The following is a 15,287-nucleotide window of genomic DNA, read 5'->3' as shown; positions in this document are numbered from 1 at the left end:
TGCAAGTCTGTTAGGTAAAAACATAAGAATGTTGGGAGGAAAAAGGTTAAGCAGACTGGCTACTTAGGCAATACAAAATAAAAGGTCTCACTATATATACCTATACCCGTAATGAAAGAGAGAATAAACCACAAGTCTGGAATATTGCATTTAGAAATGAGAATCATCACTGCCATTGCTATTTCTTTTACTTTTGGTCATATTAAATGCAAATCAATTCCTAAAAACTGAATATTACCATATTAATTTATTAAAGTAATTCGAATTGAATTTCATATCTTTTCTTTACTAGCACTTTCATAAAATGCTTATATTGCATTATTGTTCAATTTATTGTATAATGTTGACCATTAATCCCAGTCATATTAACGTTTTATTTATTTATTTTTTTAATGTTAACGTTTTAGACATCTTTAAAAGTGCTGAACTTTGGATTACTATGTAATATTTGCTAGAATTAAATAAAGATTGCTTTAAAAAATAAAATTTTAATTTCTCAATTGTACTTTTATTGACTTGGGAGTTCTCCATAACCTACCCCCTCCAAAAAGAAAAAAATTAGTTGAAATAGAGAAAGAAGGAATATTACAGGGAGCAGAAAATAAAATTGTGGAAAGGGTCAGTGAGAGCTTCCCCATGTGGCTCCTTAACAACCATTGGCTTTAAAAATTGGTCTTTAACCAAATGTAATATGTGGAACTTATCTGATCTGGATTTGAACAAATTAACTGTAAAAAGACATTTTAAGAACCAGGAAATCTGATTATGAACTGGATAATCGATAATATCAAAGAATTAGTGTTAATTTTGTTAGATGTAATGCTGGCATTGCATTTATGTAATACGTACTTTTTTTAGAGATGTAAACTGATGCATGAGAGATAGACAAATCTGAGATTTACTTTATAAAAAAGGGAGAGACAAAGCAAATGTGGCAATAGTTGACAATTGTTGAATATGAACAATAAATGGCATTCAGTGTTATCCTATTTTTGTGTTTGAAACTTTGTAAAAAAAATTTTAACAAAAAGTCTTTTATATATTCACCTTTTCTCATCACACCTTTCCCATATAAATCGTCAAAGTGTCAAAATTCAAAACAGAAAGTGTTAGAGAAAACAAAGTAGCTAGAAGGAAATGGGAAATAGTCAAGAAAGTTCAGGAGGAAAAAAAGGGTTAAAATGATTCTTATTTTAAGTTGAGAAAAATATAAAGTCAGATATATTTAACAAGGAACAAGAAAAGCAAAAAGGTCCTTTCTGAAATACAACCTCAAAACCAGAATTCAACTGAAAATAGCTGACCATTTTTATTTTGGGATAAATCTACTTAAGTTTCTCACAGTGATCCTGTGTTGGAAACAATCCACTAATAAAGTCTATTTAATATCCCACAATGTCATGGCACACTGAGAAGGAAATACTGATCTAGGTGTAACACCTCAGTTTCCTCAAACATAAAATGGTAGTATTATACTGACCATAATGATTTGCTACAAGAAATAAATAAAATTCCAAATACGACTTTAGCAGCACTCTGTAAACTATAGGGCTAATTCAAATGAAAGGTATAATAAAAAGTATCACCATCAAGAACAGTAAGAAACTAACTTACTGGGCAAAGGTGAAATAATGCAGAGTTTCCCCAATGCACCAGTTCCTATAAAAGGCTTCCCTACTGTTCCCAATCTTCTTCCTAATACCATATACATCCCACCACAAGGAAGACATCAAGTGCTGCTGTGTGAGTATATTGATATACTTAAGTGAGCCACCTGACAATCATTTTCTACCAAAAGCAACTAATGCACACTTTTGAGTTCAGAGCACTAAACCTCAAATAACATGACTTCAATAATTTATTTTTAGATTGTTCCAAAGGCTTAATCTGACACCAGTACATTTCTTCAAGCTTTGTAGAAAATACTAAAAAGGAGGCATCTTACTAAGAGATGGAAATGATTAGCAAGACAGCTTAGATAAAAAGTTGAAAAAGAAGTAGATAAACAGAATGCTATATGGAGCACTACAATGACTGATGAACACAAAATGTGCTTTCTCCAGCTGATTTCAACTGCATGAGCTGACCTTGATGGCATTCTATTTATTTGCAGCTCAATTTCCTACTCATCTAACCTCATCAGCTTTTATGAAAGGTGAAGATGATTGCTTTAAAACACCACAAAAGATATTAATTAGCATATTTTGTCATTAAGGTTCAATTCCTTTAACCTTGCTCACGTCTCCATTATTCTGACTTTAAATTCTGTTACAACATATCCAATCGATTATATTTTCCCACTAATGTTTATCACATTTTTCTTTTTTTAAAAAAAGATCAGGCAAACACAAAAGCATCAACCACATTTAAAAATACATATGACCCCCTAAGTTCTGAAGCCTAAGAGATTCACACAAAAGCTGCACAAACTCAGAAAAGAGAGAGGAATTAGACTATATCCTAATTAACCTCAAACACACCGTTTGAGTTCTGACCCATCTCCTGAGTGTTTCTTAAATTTCCAACTGCCTCTCGGATGACAAGCTGTTAAGTTACCTCACAACAAATTCACTGTCGGCCATTCTTAAATTTTTTCATGATAGTAAATGCTATCATTTATCTAAGAATATCCAAAATTAACATCTTTAATTTCTTCACCTTTATCACTTTCTACATCTTACTGTTTACAATTTGACCAGTGCCTGTCACATCATTCCTTCCTTTAAATTTCTACCAGCACTGCCATATCCTCTCACCTGGTCCATAATTATAGCCTCCTAAATAATCTCCCTGTTCTCCATCTCTAGTCCTCCCATCACACTGCCTCCAAAATTATCCTTCCAGAAATCCAGATAGGCTCAGGCTGCTAACCTCCACAAAACCTTTAAAGATTCAACCTAAAAATAAGACAGGCCCATCCTATATAAAGTAGCAACCCAATCCCCTTAAACTGTTTTATTTTTAGTGGCAGTGCTTATGACCTTCTAGAAACTCTGCCTCCTGCCACTAGAATGAATGCAAGGATATTATTTGCTGTCTGGTATGTTCTCTGCTATATCCCTAGCTACTAGAATAGTGCCTATCACAGATAAAGCAGTCAATCAATATTTGATAAATTAATTAACTTAGCAAAGCATTCAAGATCCTCTATTATCAGTCACTAAACTTCCTTTTCAGCTTCATCTCCCATACCTGCTTCCATCTCTAAAATGCCCTTCCCCAAATCTATCACAGTCCCTCTTCATTCATCAAGGATTAGTTTAGAAGCCACCTTCTCTTTGAAGCCTTCTGTAAAGATAGCTGAATTAATGACTTTTTACACTGGGTTCACATACCACTTCACTTGTATCTTTAACATTCAGTTCCTTCTTCTTTGCTTTACATCACCACCAATCTAGGGCATCCAGGGTGAGAAACCTTTTAGACAACTTTGTAGACTCAGGATATAGCCCAATATAGAGACACTGCTTAGCAAAGACTATGCAAAACTGAGCCATGCGGACTCAAATCTTTTTTAAAAGATAAAATGAAAAAAGCATCTATAAAAAAACAGTTTGAATGTCTAGCCTAGTGTCTGGCACTTGGTAGGAACTCAGCAAATATTTACTAAATCAAGTTGAATACTGAGATACTTTTCTGTTTATTAAAAAGATGAATAGTCCTGGAAGAGTGATGTCAGGCAAAACGTCACCATTTTACCATAGTGCAAATGAGATTATTAGATCCTCCCTTTTGAGCAGGTTTCCATACTATAGGGAGAAGAGAATGAGCATACCGGGCAAGGGTGGAGGTTGAGGTGCTATGGGGGGGAGATGGTGCAGAGGTGGCGCTGAGGGAGAAACACCCAGTCTTGGTTGCAACTAGTAGTAATAACACGTTTTCTATCCCTATCCACAAGAACCCAGAGCATTACAAACAGGAAATGCCATCAGGTGACAGGCAACTGTAAACCTTCAGTAAATCTAATTTTCAGTTCTCTGAAGGGTTTTGCATGCCTGAATACTTCAATCCTGAAACTTTGGGTTATAACTGCTCAAAAGGTAAAAATCAAAGGCCAGAGTGGACGTGAAGTGTGTGCTTCAGTATATCCAAAAGTTTCCTTCAGAGCAAATGTTCTATGGGAACTCTCCAAAAGGCTCCAAGAGTTCTGAGTTAAATCCAATCAGGACTCAAGTAAGGGAAGAATGAGGCCCAGAGCCAATTCTGTGGCCCTTTGGCCCACTGGCCTCCCATTTACATCAGAAAGAAAGGGACAGAATTTCTAAGTTTATTTTAGTTTTCACATAACTGTTATAAATAAAAATTTATAAAAAAGGCCACAAGTCCATGGGCAACCTATAGTCCCTCACAGGCCATCGGCAATCTCTACACTGCCCTTAACTGATCGTTTTTTTTAGGCGAGGCAACCCTTGGTTGACCTCACAGATTGCAAGGACCTTGTCAGCTTACAATCCCTTATTTTATTTTATTTTTTTACACCTACAGCACCTGGTCTTCCTAGGTAGTCTCCTATCCAAGTACTAATCAGGCCTGACCTTGCTTGGCTTCCTGCCCTTAACTGATCTTAAGTTGCATTCTTCCTAAGTTTGAACGGAAGGTAGAAGAAATTCAGTGTGTTCATCGGACATGCTTTTTAAATCACTACTGTGGCATTCCTTTTTGTGACCGATAAAGAATAACCTTATTTTATTTTCATTTAAAAATTTAATTTTCCTACATTTAAGCTCCAGTTATATGAATTTTCAGAAACTGAAAATGAACACTGAGAGGATGGTGCTTTTGGTGACTATAAAGCAACACTAGCCATACTGAAGCAGCTCAGAAAAGCACCAGGCCTTCCTTCTACTTATTGATATCCTGCAGCAACCTGAACACTTGAAGTTTCCAATTATTTGACCTGCTCTAGCTTTTATAGCATCAACACCAAGTGTTCGAAAGGAATGTCAGGTCTAATTTGATAGTTTTAGGAAGCGAGGACCATGTCACTTTCATCTTTGAATCCCCCGGTGCATTCATGCAACATACACTCGTGCTGTGTTCAATTACATCTTTTCTCAACAAGGCAAAATATTTATTTGTGTAAAATAGATTAACCTCAAGCTAAATATTTAATTCACTAAAATAAATTAAGTGGGTTTTTCTTGGTATGAATCACATAGGAATTTGAGGATCTGACAAAAGTGAACATCAGGGTTTAGAGTTTCCAGTCAAGTGGCAGACAGACATCACTCAGAGTTATTTCTCTGCCAGGTCATGGGCTAACAGTACACAGTGGCAGTCCAGTGGTTTGTCAGCTGAGAGTGACCCCTATAAAGAGAAAGCCAGCAAAAGGCCTAAGTGGAATGAAAGCCCTCTCAGGATGTCTAAATCCCAAACTGACCCCAGTCTATGGTATCTTTGAAGAAGTCAGTTTCCATGGGGTTCTTCTAATCAGATCCCCTCAACTCTCTCCCTAAACTCAAGTTATCCAGCTCTCCCAGGATGGTTTGGGTCCCAGAGCCCACATCCACAGGTAAGTTTAACCTTAAGCAAAGGTCAGCTGCATGAATGGGTTCTGTGGCAACCACATTACCTAGAGAGTTACATTTGTTGATGACTTGATGATGACTGTTATGTCATCAAGGAATTCTTTTAAGTGATGATAACAGGGGTGTACCAGATGGGTTTATCTATGACAATGTTCATGCTACCAGTAGACCATTCCAGCATCATACCAAAATCTTTCAATAATATACACTCTGAAAGTTAGTATTTAAATTTCAAGGAGAAAAATGCAAATATGTAAGCACACCATGAATGACTCCTAGAGCATCTATAATTAATATTCTTAAGAACACTAAACCATAACTATCAAAAATGCTATATAAAGTGCCTATTTTCCAGGTTGTTACTACTCAGCACCCCAAAGGCAAATAATACAAACATTTTTGTCCAATAAGATAAAATTTTAGCTAATAATTTTTTCATTAGGAATTTAAAACAGTATTTTTGAGATACCCTCATATTTAGAGCATTCTCCAAGGAATCTGTGAGCTAAAGATGACAGACAGATCCTTTATAAAGGTGACACCTTTTCTCAATGGAAAAATTAAAATGAATTAAGTATTAACAGTGCGTACTGCATATTTTACGTGTTAATTCATGAATCTTCACAATAACCCTGAGATAAGTGCAACCCCGTTGTACAACCGTGGAAACTGAGGCACAGCAATTCGAGTAACTTGGAGCAATGCGTTAGCTCAAGTGGTAGAGAACTTGTGATTCCGGACTTTGCTGCACACTGGGATCCCCGGTGGGCGGGAGATCTTTAAAACTCCATCCCCGGTCTGAGTTAATTGGTACTGGCTGCATTGTTAAAGGTGCCCAGGTGATTATAAGCAACATTTGAGAATCGCTAGGTCTTTGCTCTTAACCACTAGGCATTAACAGTATTTCTGTAGTTCTGATGTTTCTCTTGCCCAAGAGTTTCTTCGAAGAGGCGTGAAACCCGAGCAAACGTAGAGAAAGCAAAAGAGGAAGAGGCGTCAAGCCTTGACAAGGGCAACGGAGCGAGCTGACCCAGGACGCAGACGGCTCCGCTGTGACCAGGGAAAAGCTGCAGCGCCTGTGACTTTCGGCCTGGGGACGGGGCGGCGGGCCCACCCCAGTACGGGCCGCAACAGCACAGAGGCCCAAGCCGACAGGTGTCTCGGAGGGGTTCGAGGGCGCCGAGGGGCGCGGGGCCACAGTCTCGCCGGGAGGCGCGCTCCCTCATGTGACTCCCCTCTCCCGCCGGCTGATGCTGCCAGGATGTCCCGCGAATTCCTAGCTCACGCCGCGGCGTTCCCGACCGCCCCTGGCCACCGGGGTGCAAGTCAGAGCCAGCCTGTTGGGACCTAAGTTACTTTGTGCTGCCAAGCCAACGCCGGAAAGTTCCTTACTTTCCTGCGCAGGGCGGGAGGCGCGGGAAAGGAACGTCCCGGGTGCGGGGAGGACAGGGAGGCGGCGTCCCGGGCGGATGCCCAGCTCCTCGGCCCAGCCCCCTGGCTCCCTTTCCGTCCCCACCATATACCCACCCGGAGGTAAAATCCTGCTGCACGCTCAGCAGCCGCTCGCGCAGGGTCTCCAGCATCTCTGCCACAGCGTCTCCTCCCCTCAGGTCACAGACAGCCGCCGCCGCCCTCGGGACCCCGCACTTGCCACTCGCGTACCGTTCACACTCGCAGCCCGCCCCACCCCGGCTCAGGTTCGGGTCCGGCCCCAGCACCGCAGCCCCTTCCGCGTCCGCCCCCAGTTCGCGCGCTTTCGCCCCGCCCCTCCCTGGCCTGCGCAGCCGCAGTGGGCTGCGCCGGGCTCCGGCCTCGGAAAAGGGGCGGTGCTTCCCTCCCCGCTGAAAATCTCGGGGTTTCGATTCTTCTCACTCTCTCAATCTCGGCCCCCTGGTTTTTCTCTTTAAAATGAAAGTGGTATCGTGAAAGAGAGTTTTAAGTCGAGCGCTCTTTTGAGGGCAACATTGGTTTTTACAGTTTGGAAGAAAGGTGGATAAATTCTTGCAAAGCGTGCACTTTCCTGTAGCAAATTATTTCTTGGCCTCTGGGTCCAAGATCTGACCCCATTAGCGTTGACCTTGGATGAGATAGTTAACCATTTTGAGCCTTGGTTTCTTCATAAAGAAGCAACTGTTTAGACAACCATACTTTCTACTCTCTTCAACCTACCCTATCAGGCTTTTGTGCCCTTCACACCAAACAAGGTTGCCTTGACGAGTCACCAGTGACTACCATGTTACTCATACTGTTTGCTGCTTACCTGCCCTGATTTTTTTTTGGTCGACTTCTCAGTAGGTCATGATGCAGTTCCTTATCTCGTTTTTAAGACATGCTACTTTTGCCTTCAAGGACCCTGTACATCCATTCTTCCTTTGTCTCCACGCTTTCTCCAATTTCAACAGCTGCTCCCAAGGCTTCATTTCCAGCCTCCTACTCTTCTTCACCTATGTTCTCTGTCTAGGTTATTCTGTCAATTATCATGCTATAAATTCTATCAAGGCACTGATGATGCCCAAATCTCTATCTTCAGCCCTGCCCTCCCTCCCCTCCTTCATTTCAGGCCAGTTCTTTACCCAGCATGTATTTAATTGGCATCTATCTCAAACCCAACATACCCGAAATTGAAAATTTGACTACATACTCATCTCTTAAACTGCTCATTCCCCGACCTATTCCATTTCAGTAAACGATATCCCCATCCACCAAGTTACTCAAGCCACCTGAAATCACCCCTGATTCCTTCCTTACCTCGTCCTTCTTATTAATTCATCAAGTCCAATCAACTTTCTTTCTAAAGTAGTGCTGGAACCGGTTCCCCTTTATCTTCACAACAAAATTTGAACCCTTCCTGATACTCTGTCCAAAGCAAGTACTACTCACTTATTGGTCCTTGACATTTAAGTCATATCAATCCTTTGTGTGCGTTTGTTCCTTGCCAATTCCAGGTTCATTTCCACCTTGAGTACTTGTCACAAGCTTTTCTCCAAACTGTCACATGGCCGGTTCTTTCATTGCATTCAGGTCTAAGCTTAAGTATCATCTCCTTAGGTTTTCCCTGACCATTCACATTACCCACCCAATCACTTGCTATCACACATCCTGTTTCCCAACTTAGTACACATTACTATCTGATAATTTATTGAATCATTTAATTTTTTAGGCTGTTTATTTATTTACACATTTATTTTAAAACCAAGGTTGGGACTAGGGTGAGGCATCCACCTCAGGTTTAAAATTTAAGCGGGAGCCAAAAGGCTCAGTAATCAAGATGAATAATACTTTAATGCAATATTCAAAATTTTTGAAATTAGTGGGGGAAAATCTGTGATGAATAAAATATCACAATTTTAAATAAAGACAGAATTTGATAGGGCTGGAATTGGATGAGGTGAGGAAGAAGGGCTGCACAGTACGCTAATGTAAACTGCCCAGTCTACTGAGATTTAACTCTGTTTTACTTAGTTCTGTATCCCTGGCACATAAAACAGTGAATGGTACATAGTAGAAACTTAATGAATATTGATTATTTTGTTCTGTAATTAAATAAGATACAGTACTCAGCTTATGGTTAGGGACAACAACTCTTCTCCACTCTTGATGTTTTATTCCATGTGGAGGAGGCCTCTCCATTAACTAGTCTAACACTCTAGGTCTTTCCTGGTAGAGAAGAGGTGACTTAATTAGTCAGCTGGGAATAATGAGCCTGAATCCACACTCTTTTCATGTCCTTGGGTGCAGACTTCCAACAAAGAGTATTCATTCTGCTCTATAAAGATAGGCTGCCAGCGGGGGAGCCTGGGATGACCCAGTGCTTTCTGTGAGTTGGTGGGCATGTCTTAACCTAAGTTTCAATAAGAAGAGTTCTGTTTGTTCATGAATAAAAGCCATGTGTTTCATCACGCTTACCAGAAATTAGAGTGATGATTTAACCATTTTATGTTGATGGTATCGTCTTATTTCTAAGTTGACTTAGACAAGTAAAAGAGAGGGGCACTGTTTATTGAGCCTTCCTCTACCTCCCAGAAACAATTTGGTACAAAGTAAGTGATCAAATGATCAAATCTATAGTGACAGATATCTCAGATACTGGAAAATAAGAAACTTTTTTTTTTTTTACTTTATTCAATTAAATAATCTCCACTCATATATTTACAATGTACTAAATTTCATAGATTCCAACAAATCATAGATTGTACCAAATCAAAGCGAAAAGACCGCCTGTCACTAAAAAATTGCTTTACTTGTTGTGGGTCTTTTTGTAGGGGTGCCTACACAGTAAAGGGAGGAAACTTGGGAACTGGCTGAGACAGCCAGGCCTCCTGTAACTGGAAGGCTCTAGTTGCTATTTAGGAAACAACAAATGCTTTAGTGTTCTAAGCAGCTCTAGTACTTGCCATTTCAGGGGGAAAAAAAAAAAATCCCTTCTTCCCTCTCCTGGTGACTCTTCCAGTCCCGTTTATCTCTCTGTCTCTGACTCCCTCTACTTTCACTTTTCATTCATTTTAATCTCTGCTGTACCATATGACATTGTGGCTTCAGCTTAATAACTTCCCTTTCCATGTCTCTTGGTTTCCACCATTGCTACCAACTGTGACCCAACCTAGTGACCAGAAGAAAGCTCTAAATGTTTTTGCGAATCCCTCTTTAAACAGAGAATGCCTCAGATAAGCAAAACTAGAAGGGGTTTATGAGGGACTCTTTCTTAGACTTATACAAAGGAGAAAAAAAGCCCACAATAGCTAAATTAGAGACGATGTGCTCAGTGTGTATCTGGTAATGATTTTGCTTGTGTCACTTCAATTCATAGGTTTATATACAGTAAATAGTAAGTTTTCAAGTAGTGCTTTTATGATTTGCTGAGAATTTCAGCAAGGGGAGGGAGGAAAGAAAGTGGTTCTCCTGTACAATAATGCTAGGCTCCTCTACTTTAGTGTATTGTCTCTATACACAGAAGTGGAAGTTAACAGATGTATTCATTATCTTAATAAATCATTCTCTATGCCAATGAAAATCTTGTAGGGTATGTTGAATGGTCTGTTCTTCTGTTATCAGAGTTCTGTTCCTGAAGTGAGTCTAATTACTGTGCTGTGCAATCCTAATTAGCCACAACTCACTACCTGGTGGTGCCTAATGAGAGAACACAGTATTGAGAGAGAATGAGCTAGTCAATGAAGGACTTTTCTTGAATCCTCGACTCTTCTAAATAGTGGGAACATCACAAAAGGAAAAGTACTCCCTAACAGGAACCCTTTCTTCTGATCCTTGAGGCTGCAGTTAAGAAGAAACCCTGAAGCACAGAGTAAGTTGAGGACTGGGAAGAAAAGTGCAGAAGCACATTCCACCTACTAATTTCCCATTGCTTCCTAAAATGCACACCTCAGAGCTGCAAGGCTTGTGTCCTCATGGTTTTCTGCAACATCATCTACTCAACAAACGACTGTCGAGGTCCTACCTATGACTAGTACTCTACTAGATGCCAGAGACATAGTAATGGTATTAATATTATCTTAAACTATTATTATAATGAAATGATGGCTACTATTTACTAATCTCACCTGTGCCATGCAGAATTCTAAGGACTCTACACATATTATTTTCCCCATTTCACAGATGAAGAAATAAGACACATTCTGGCACCTACCAGCCTCTTAAGAGCTTCTAATCTAGAGATGAGGCAATTAGTGTTTTCAATGTGGCTGTAAGAGTCCAGATGAAGGGTGACTAACCTTGACTTTGTTTTAGAAGAAAACGTCACAGAAGAGTCTTTTTGTTGGGGCTCACCTGGGAAATTTACATCCTGATATTTCATTACGAACTCCTGGAAGATACATGTGATTGGTTAGTGAGGTTGAACATTTGCCTCAGCCTCCCAGGGCCAGCTCCTAACAAATGACACCTGGGTATGTGGAGGCTTAATCTTCCCTGGGAGGGAGCTGAGCCAGTCTAGACTTGGTAGGCTGTTTATCCACGGCACCTCCTCCCACTCGACTGGAAAGACCCTAGAGGAAAGAATAGAGAAACAGAGAAGTCACCAGTGTTAGGAGCAGAGCAGGAAAGAGGTGGGCCATGCCCATACTAGGCATCTGGCACTCTGCCATGTGGAAGGGAGCAGGAGACTCCCTCCCAGGATCCCACCATAGAGACTCAGGGTCAGGTGGGAAGGAGTTTATAAGAAGTTTCCTAGTGAGAATGTGAATCAGAGAGCTATGTGAGTGAGTACTGAGCCCTGACTCTAGGGATGAAGGAAAGGAGATAAGCCTAGGCTGGAGAACCTGTTCGCCCTGGGGTTAAAAACAAAATGCCCTGCTTCTGCCTTAGGTCACAGACAGTTCACCACCCCCAGGTCATTATTAGCCTCTATTCTTCAAACTCATAGGACTAAGGCACTACCTGTATGACTATAGGAGGACAACAAGCATTGTGAGTCACCTACATGGCATCAGGTTCTGAGCAGGGCATCACACAGAGCCCACCAATGTGGGCAATAACCTTTCTGGAGCACCTTGCCTCAAAAAGCTGTCTCAAAGCCCATCTGATTTCTACCCAGTTCGTACACTCTGAGAAAAGATTTTTAGAATGAGTTGGTCACTCTTCTCAAGGGTCTGTAACCATTTTACTAGGAGAAACATATAGCCGGGTCCAAATGGTGGAGACAGCAAGTCATCTTGGAGCAGGTGATCAGTTATAGTTATGCAGATAAATACAAATGGGCATCCATTGCTCCAAGGAAGAGTATAAAACAACATTTTGGAAAGTGGATCTTAAAGGTTGTGGTGAAGAGGTGCGTAAATTTGCATAAGATCCAAGGATCCTCTTGAAAGGGCAGACGTAGATATCCTAACCATTTCCCTTTTGAAGTCATCCAACATTATAAAACATCTTAAATAGGCCAAGTGGTCTCACTGAGGTCAGGTGACGGAAAGACTTCAGATTAGAGCGTCTTAAGGGGAAACTCATCTGGTGGAAAAGATCAGGGAGGAGGAGGGGAGGAGAGGTTGGTAGTGGTCATTTAGATCCTTAGCATGGCCTCGGTTCTTTTAGGGAAGGGCTACTTTGAGCACAGTGAGAATTGCAGGAAACGGTGGGTAGGAAATGTGTGTGTGTGTGTGTGTGTGTGTGTGTGTGTGTGTGATGTAAACAGAGACCTGAGTCATCAAAGATGGGAGCCTTGGATGAGTTTAGAATGGAACAACCAATATCTAGTAACGGTTTTTCTCTAGCCTCATGGGGGTGAATCTGAGTTTTGACTCCAGCCAAGAGAAAGCAAGTCTGTGAACTAAGACAATCTCTGAGTTCTTGGATTTATTATGAGAGGAAGACCCCTACAGAGGGAAGAAAACCATCTAAGTACAGGTGAGTTGGAGACTGATTTGAATTTACCCTAAACTGATAAAGCAGGATATCCTAACATCTTGGAGTTTCTCCTTGAGGGAATGGTAAATCAGACATGTGTTACCATCCCCATTCTCCCTTACTTGTACACCTGCAGGGCATAGTCTGGGAAGCATGGGTCACCCTGGCTATTTTCTCTTTTTAAAATGTCTTGTCTATGCTTAGGGAATCATAACCCATCCTGTCTTCATCTTTCAATGTAGAACATTGCTGCTAAGTGTTTGTAATATCTTATTGCATTTTTGCTATTGCTGTCCTAACTCAAATCAGATCTGGGAGCTTATCCTACAGGCCAAATGAAATTTAGCCAAAGATCAGATCTAACCTTCATACCGGTCCTTTTTTCTCTCCTCACTGCCATTTCTTTATGTTCGTTTTGCATTTGAGGCAAGTGAATTATATCCAAGCCCCATTATGTGTTTTGAGTGGGAAGAGGGTTTCCATGAACTGCCCATTTTGTATCCATCACTAAATTTAACCTCTGGTGTGAAGTCTCAAGTTCTTTGCCCTAAAAATAGCTAGGAGCTGAAATAGGAGTAGAAGTGAGGATCAGGGTCAGCTGTGGTTTCAATCATTAGAAATTCACTGATGTTCGAAGCTAATAAATCTTGTCTTACCCTTGCTTTGCCTTCACAGCCACCCTCTGGGGGACTGTGTCCCAGCACAGCACTGCTCTTTCTAATCAGAATTGATCCCGTTAATAAACACTAGATAGCAAAATCTCAGTGGTGCACTTCTCACCCTTTCAAATGTTTTAGAAAATTGGACGATTTTCCTTTGGAAATTTGACCTGATGCAAATTTTTCAGAAAATTATTTTTTGAAAATAAAACAATATTAATTATAGGCTCCCTGCCAACAACCCCAATACAATGCGTCTTAGTCAACTTTTAGTAGAAATGCAAAACTACAATGGTTTATGCTAAATATATTCCATTGAAATGAGTGAAACCTTAAGTTCTAGCAATTAAAATAGCATGTCAGTCTTTGATCATTTTTCACAAAACTGAAATTTCCAGCATTCTTAAACTACACACACACACACACACACACGCACGCACACGCGCACACACACACACATGCACGCACACGCACAGAGTCCAGTCCACTCCAGCTTAAAGTTCTTCCTTCCCTCCAGAAGCACAAGCCTGGCCTAGGCTGATTGGATACTCCAGGGAGAAGAGGATGAAAAAGGACAGGTCTGTATTTTCATTTTTGTTCTTCCTCTTCGGGTTTTAGATTCTCCTGGTAGGTCAGGGTGTGGGAGGACAGACTAAGGGAAAAGGAAAGATGTTTTATTTAACTGGGCACAGAGGGCCCTGAGGTCTCCCTCCCACCCACAGTCACCTGCCGCCTGCAGTGTCATGACCTGGGTAATCCAGACTCCACACTTCCTCTCTTAGCCTCTGGTCACTTGGATGTACTTGCATAGCAGACTGGACTCTGACAGGAAGCTCAGAGAAGCTCCCCAAGTCTCTCATTGGCCCCTGGGGAGAGTGTAAGGAACCTTTGAGTTTGTTAAACCCTTGTTTATCTGTATTCTGCACAGGCACAGGATTTGAGTGAGTTAATCAGGTAGACTAAATAGAGATGAGAGGCAGACATGACAAAAGCCACTGTGCATCATTAAGGGCTTAACCAAATTACATGCGTGAGAGATGAATGCTTGCTTCATGATGGAACTCCCCAGGCCAGATCGCTCAGAATAAACCTGCTAACAAAATCACAGAGTAGAAATGATATGTTATAGTCAGTGCCCAATCTATGAAAAAGTTGTGCTCCAGAAGTCGATGGAAATGTTTAGAAACCCAAGATTCATTTCTCCCCAACCACGAGGTTATACACGGTGATTAGGTTGCAAGGCCTTTGCTACAGGAGCCAGGCTGACTCCTAATGTGGCGGAATAACAACAGGAGCCTGTACTCTGGATCTAGGACTCAAGGACTACGTCCTCTGTGGAGAGGAAGAGCAAGAAGCTTTCCTCCCTGTTTCCAGGGTCCAAAGCCAGCCCTAATTGCCCTCTTCCTTTGCTGATCTCCCTTTCTCTCCAAGTGTCTGAACTTTCATTTGCCCAAAGCTCTTGCACTTCACCTGGGTCGGCTCCAACCTCTCTAGAGCATCCAAACAACCAGCCTCCTTTCCCACTTTTATTACTCCAACTCTGATCTCCCACTGACATTGACAGGAAAGCAAACACTGATTTGGTTTTCTAGCAGCCCTTTCTTTTCCGTAAGTGCTTAGGTCTTTGTAAAAGGATGCTTCTGGTGGTTGAGATTTCACCGGGCAGTAGGAGTTTGGAAGATCAAATGGGAATTCAGGATAATAATAGATCTATTATTCCCAAGGGTTGTCTCAGACTGTAATTATC

The 15,287-nt window shown here is 41.1% G+C and overlaps 1 protein-coding gene across 2 annotated transcripts in view; it reads right to left on the bottom strand.

The window, feature by feature from the left end:
- DTNBP1 (dystrobrevin binding protein 1) overlaps nt 1–7,254 on the bottom strand; it is a 134,689-nt gene extending 127,435 nt beyond the window's left edge. Inside the window, exon 1 of one of the 2 annotated variants that reach the window (XM_023532259.1) lies at nt 7,056–7,254. In XM_023532259.1, coding sequence (XP_023388027.1) covers nt 7,056–7,111 — 56 coding nt within the window. In that variant the 5' untranslated portion in view covers nt 7,112–7,254. The remainder of the gene's footprint in view (nt 1–7,055) is intronic. The other variant, XM_011362873.2, reaches the window with a different exon arrangement.
- Nucleotides 7,255–15,287: the final 8,033 nt, after the last annotated feature.

Source organism: Pteropus vampyrus, unplaced genomic scaffold, assembly GCF_000151845.1.
Source record: "Pteropus vampyrus isolate Shadow unplaced genomic scaffold, Pvam_2.0 Scaffold80, whole genome shotgun sequence".
NCBI lineage: Eukaryota > Metazoa > Chordata > Mammalia > Chiroptera > Pteropodidae > Pteropus > Pteropus vampyrus.
This window is presented reverse-complemented; position numbering and strand designations above follow the sequence as displayed.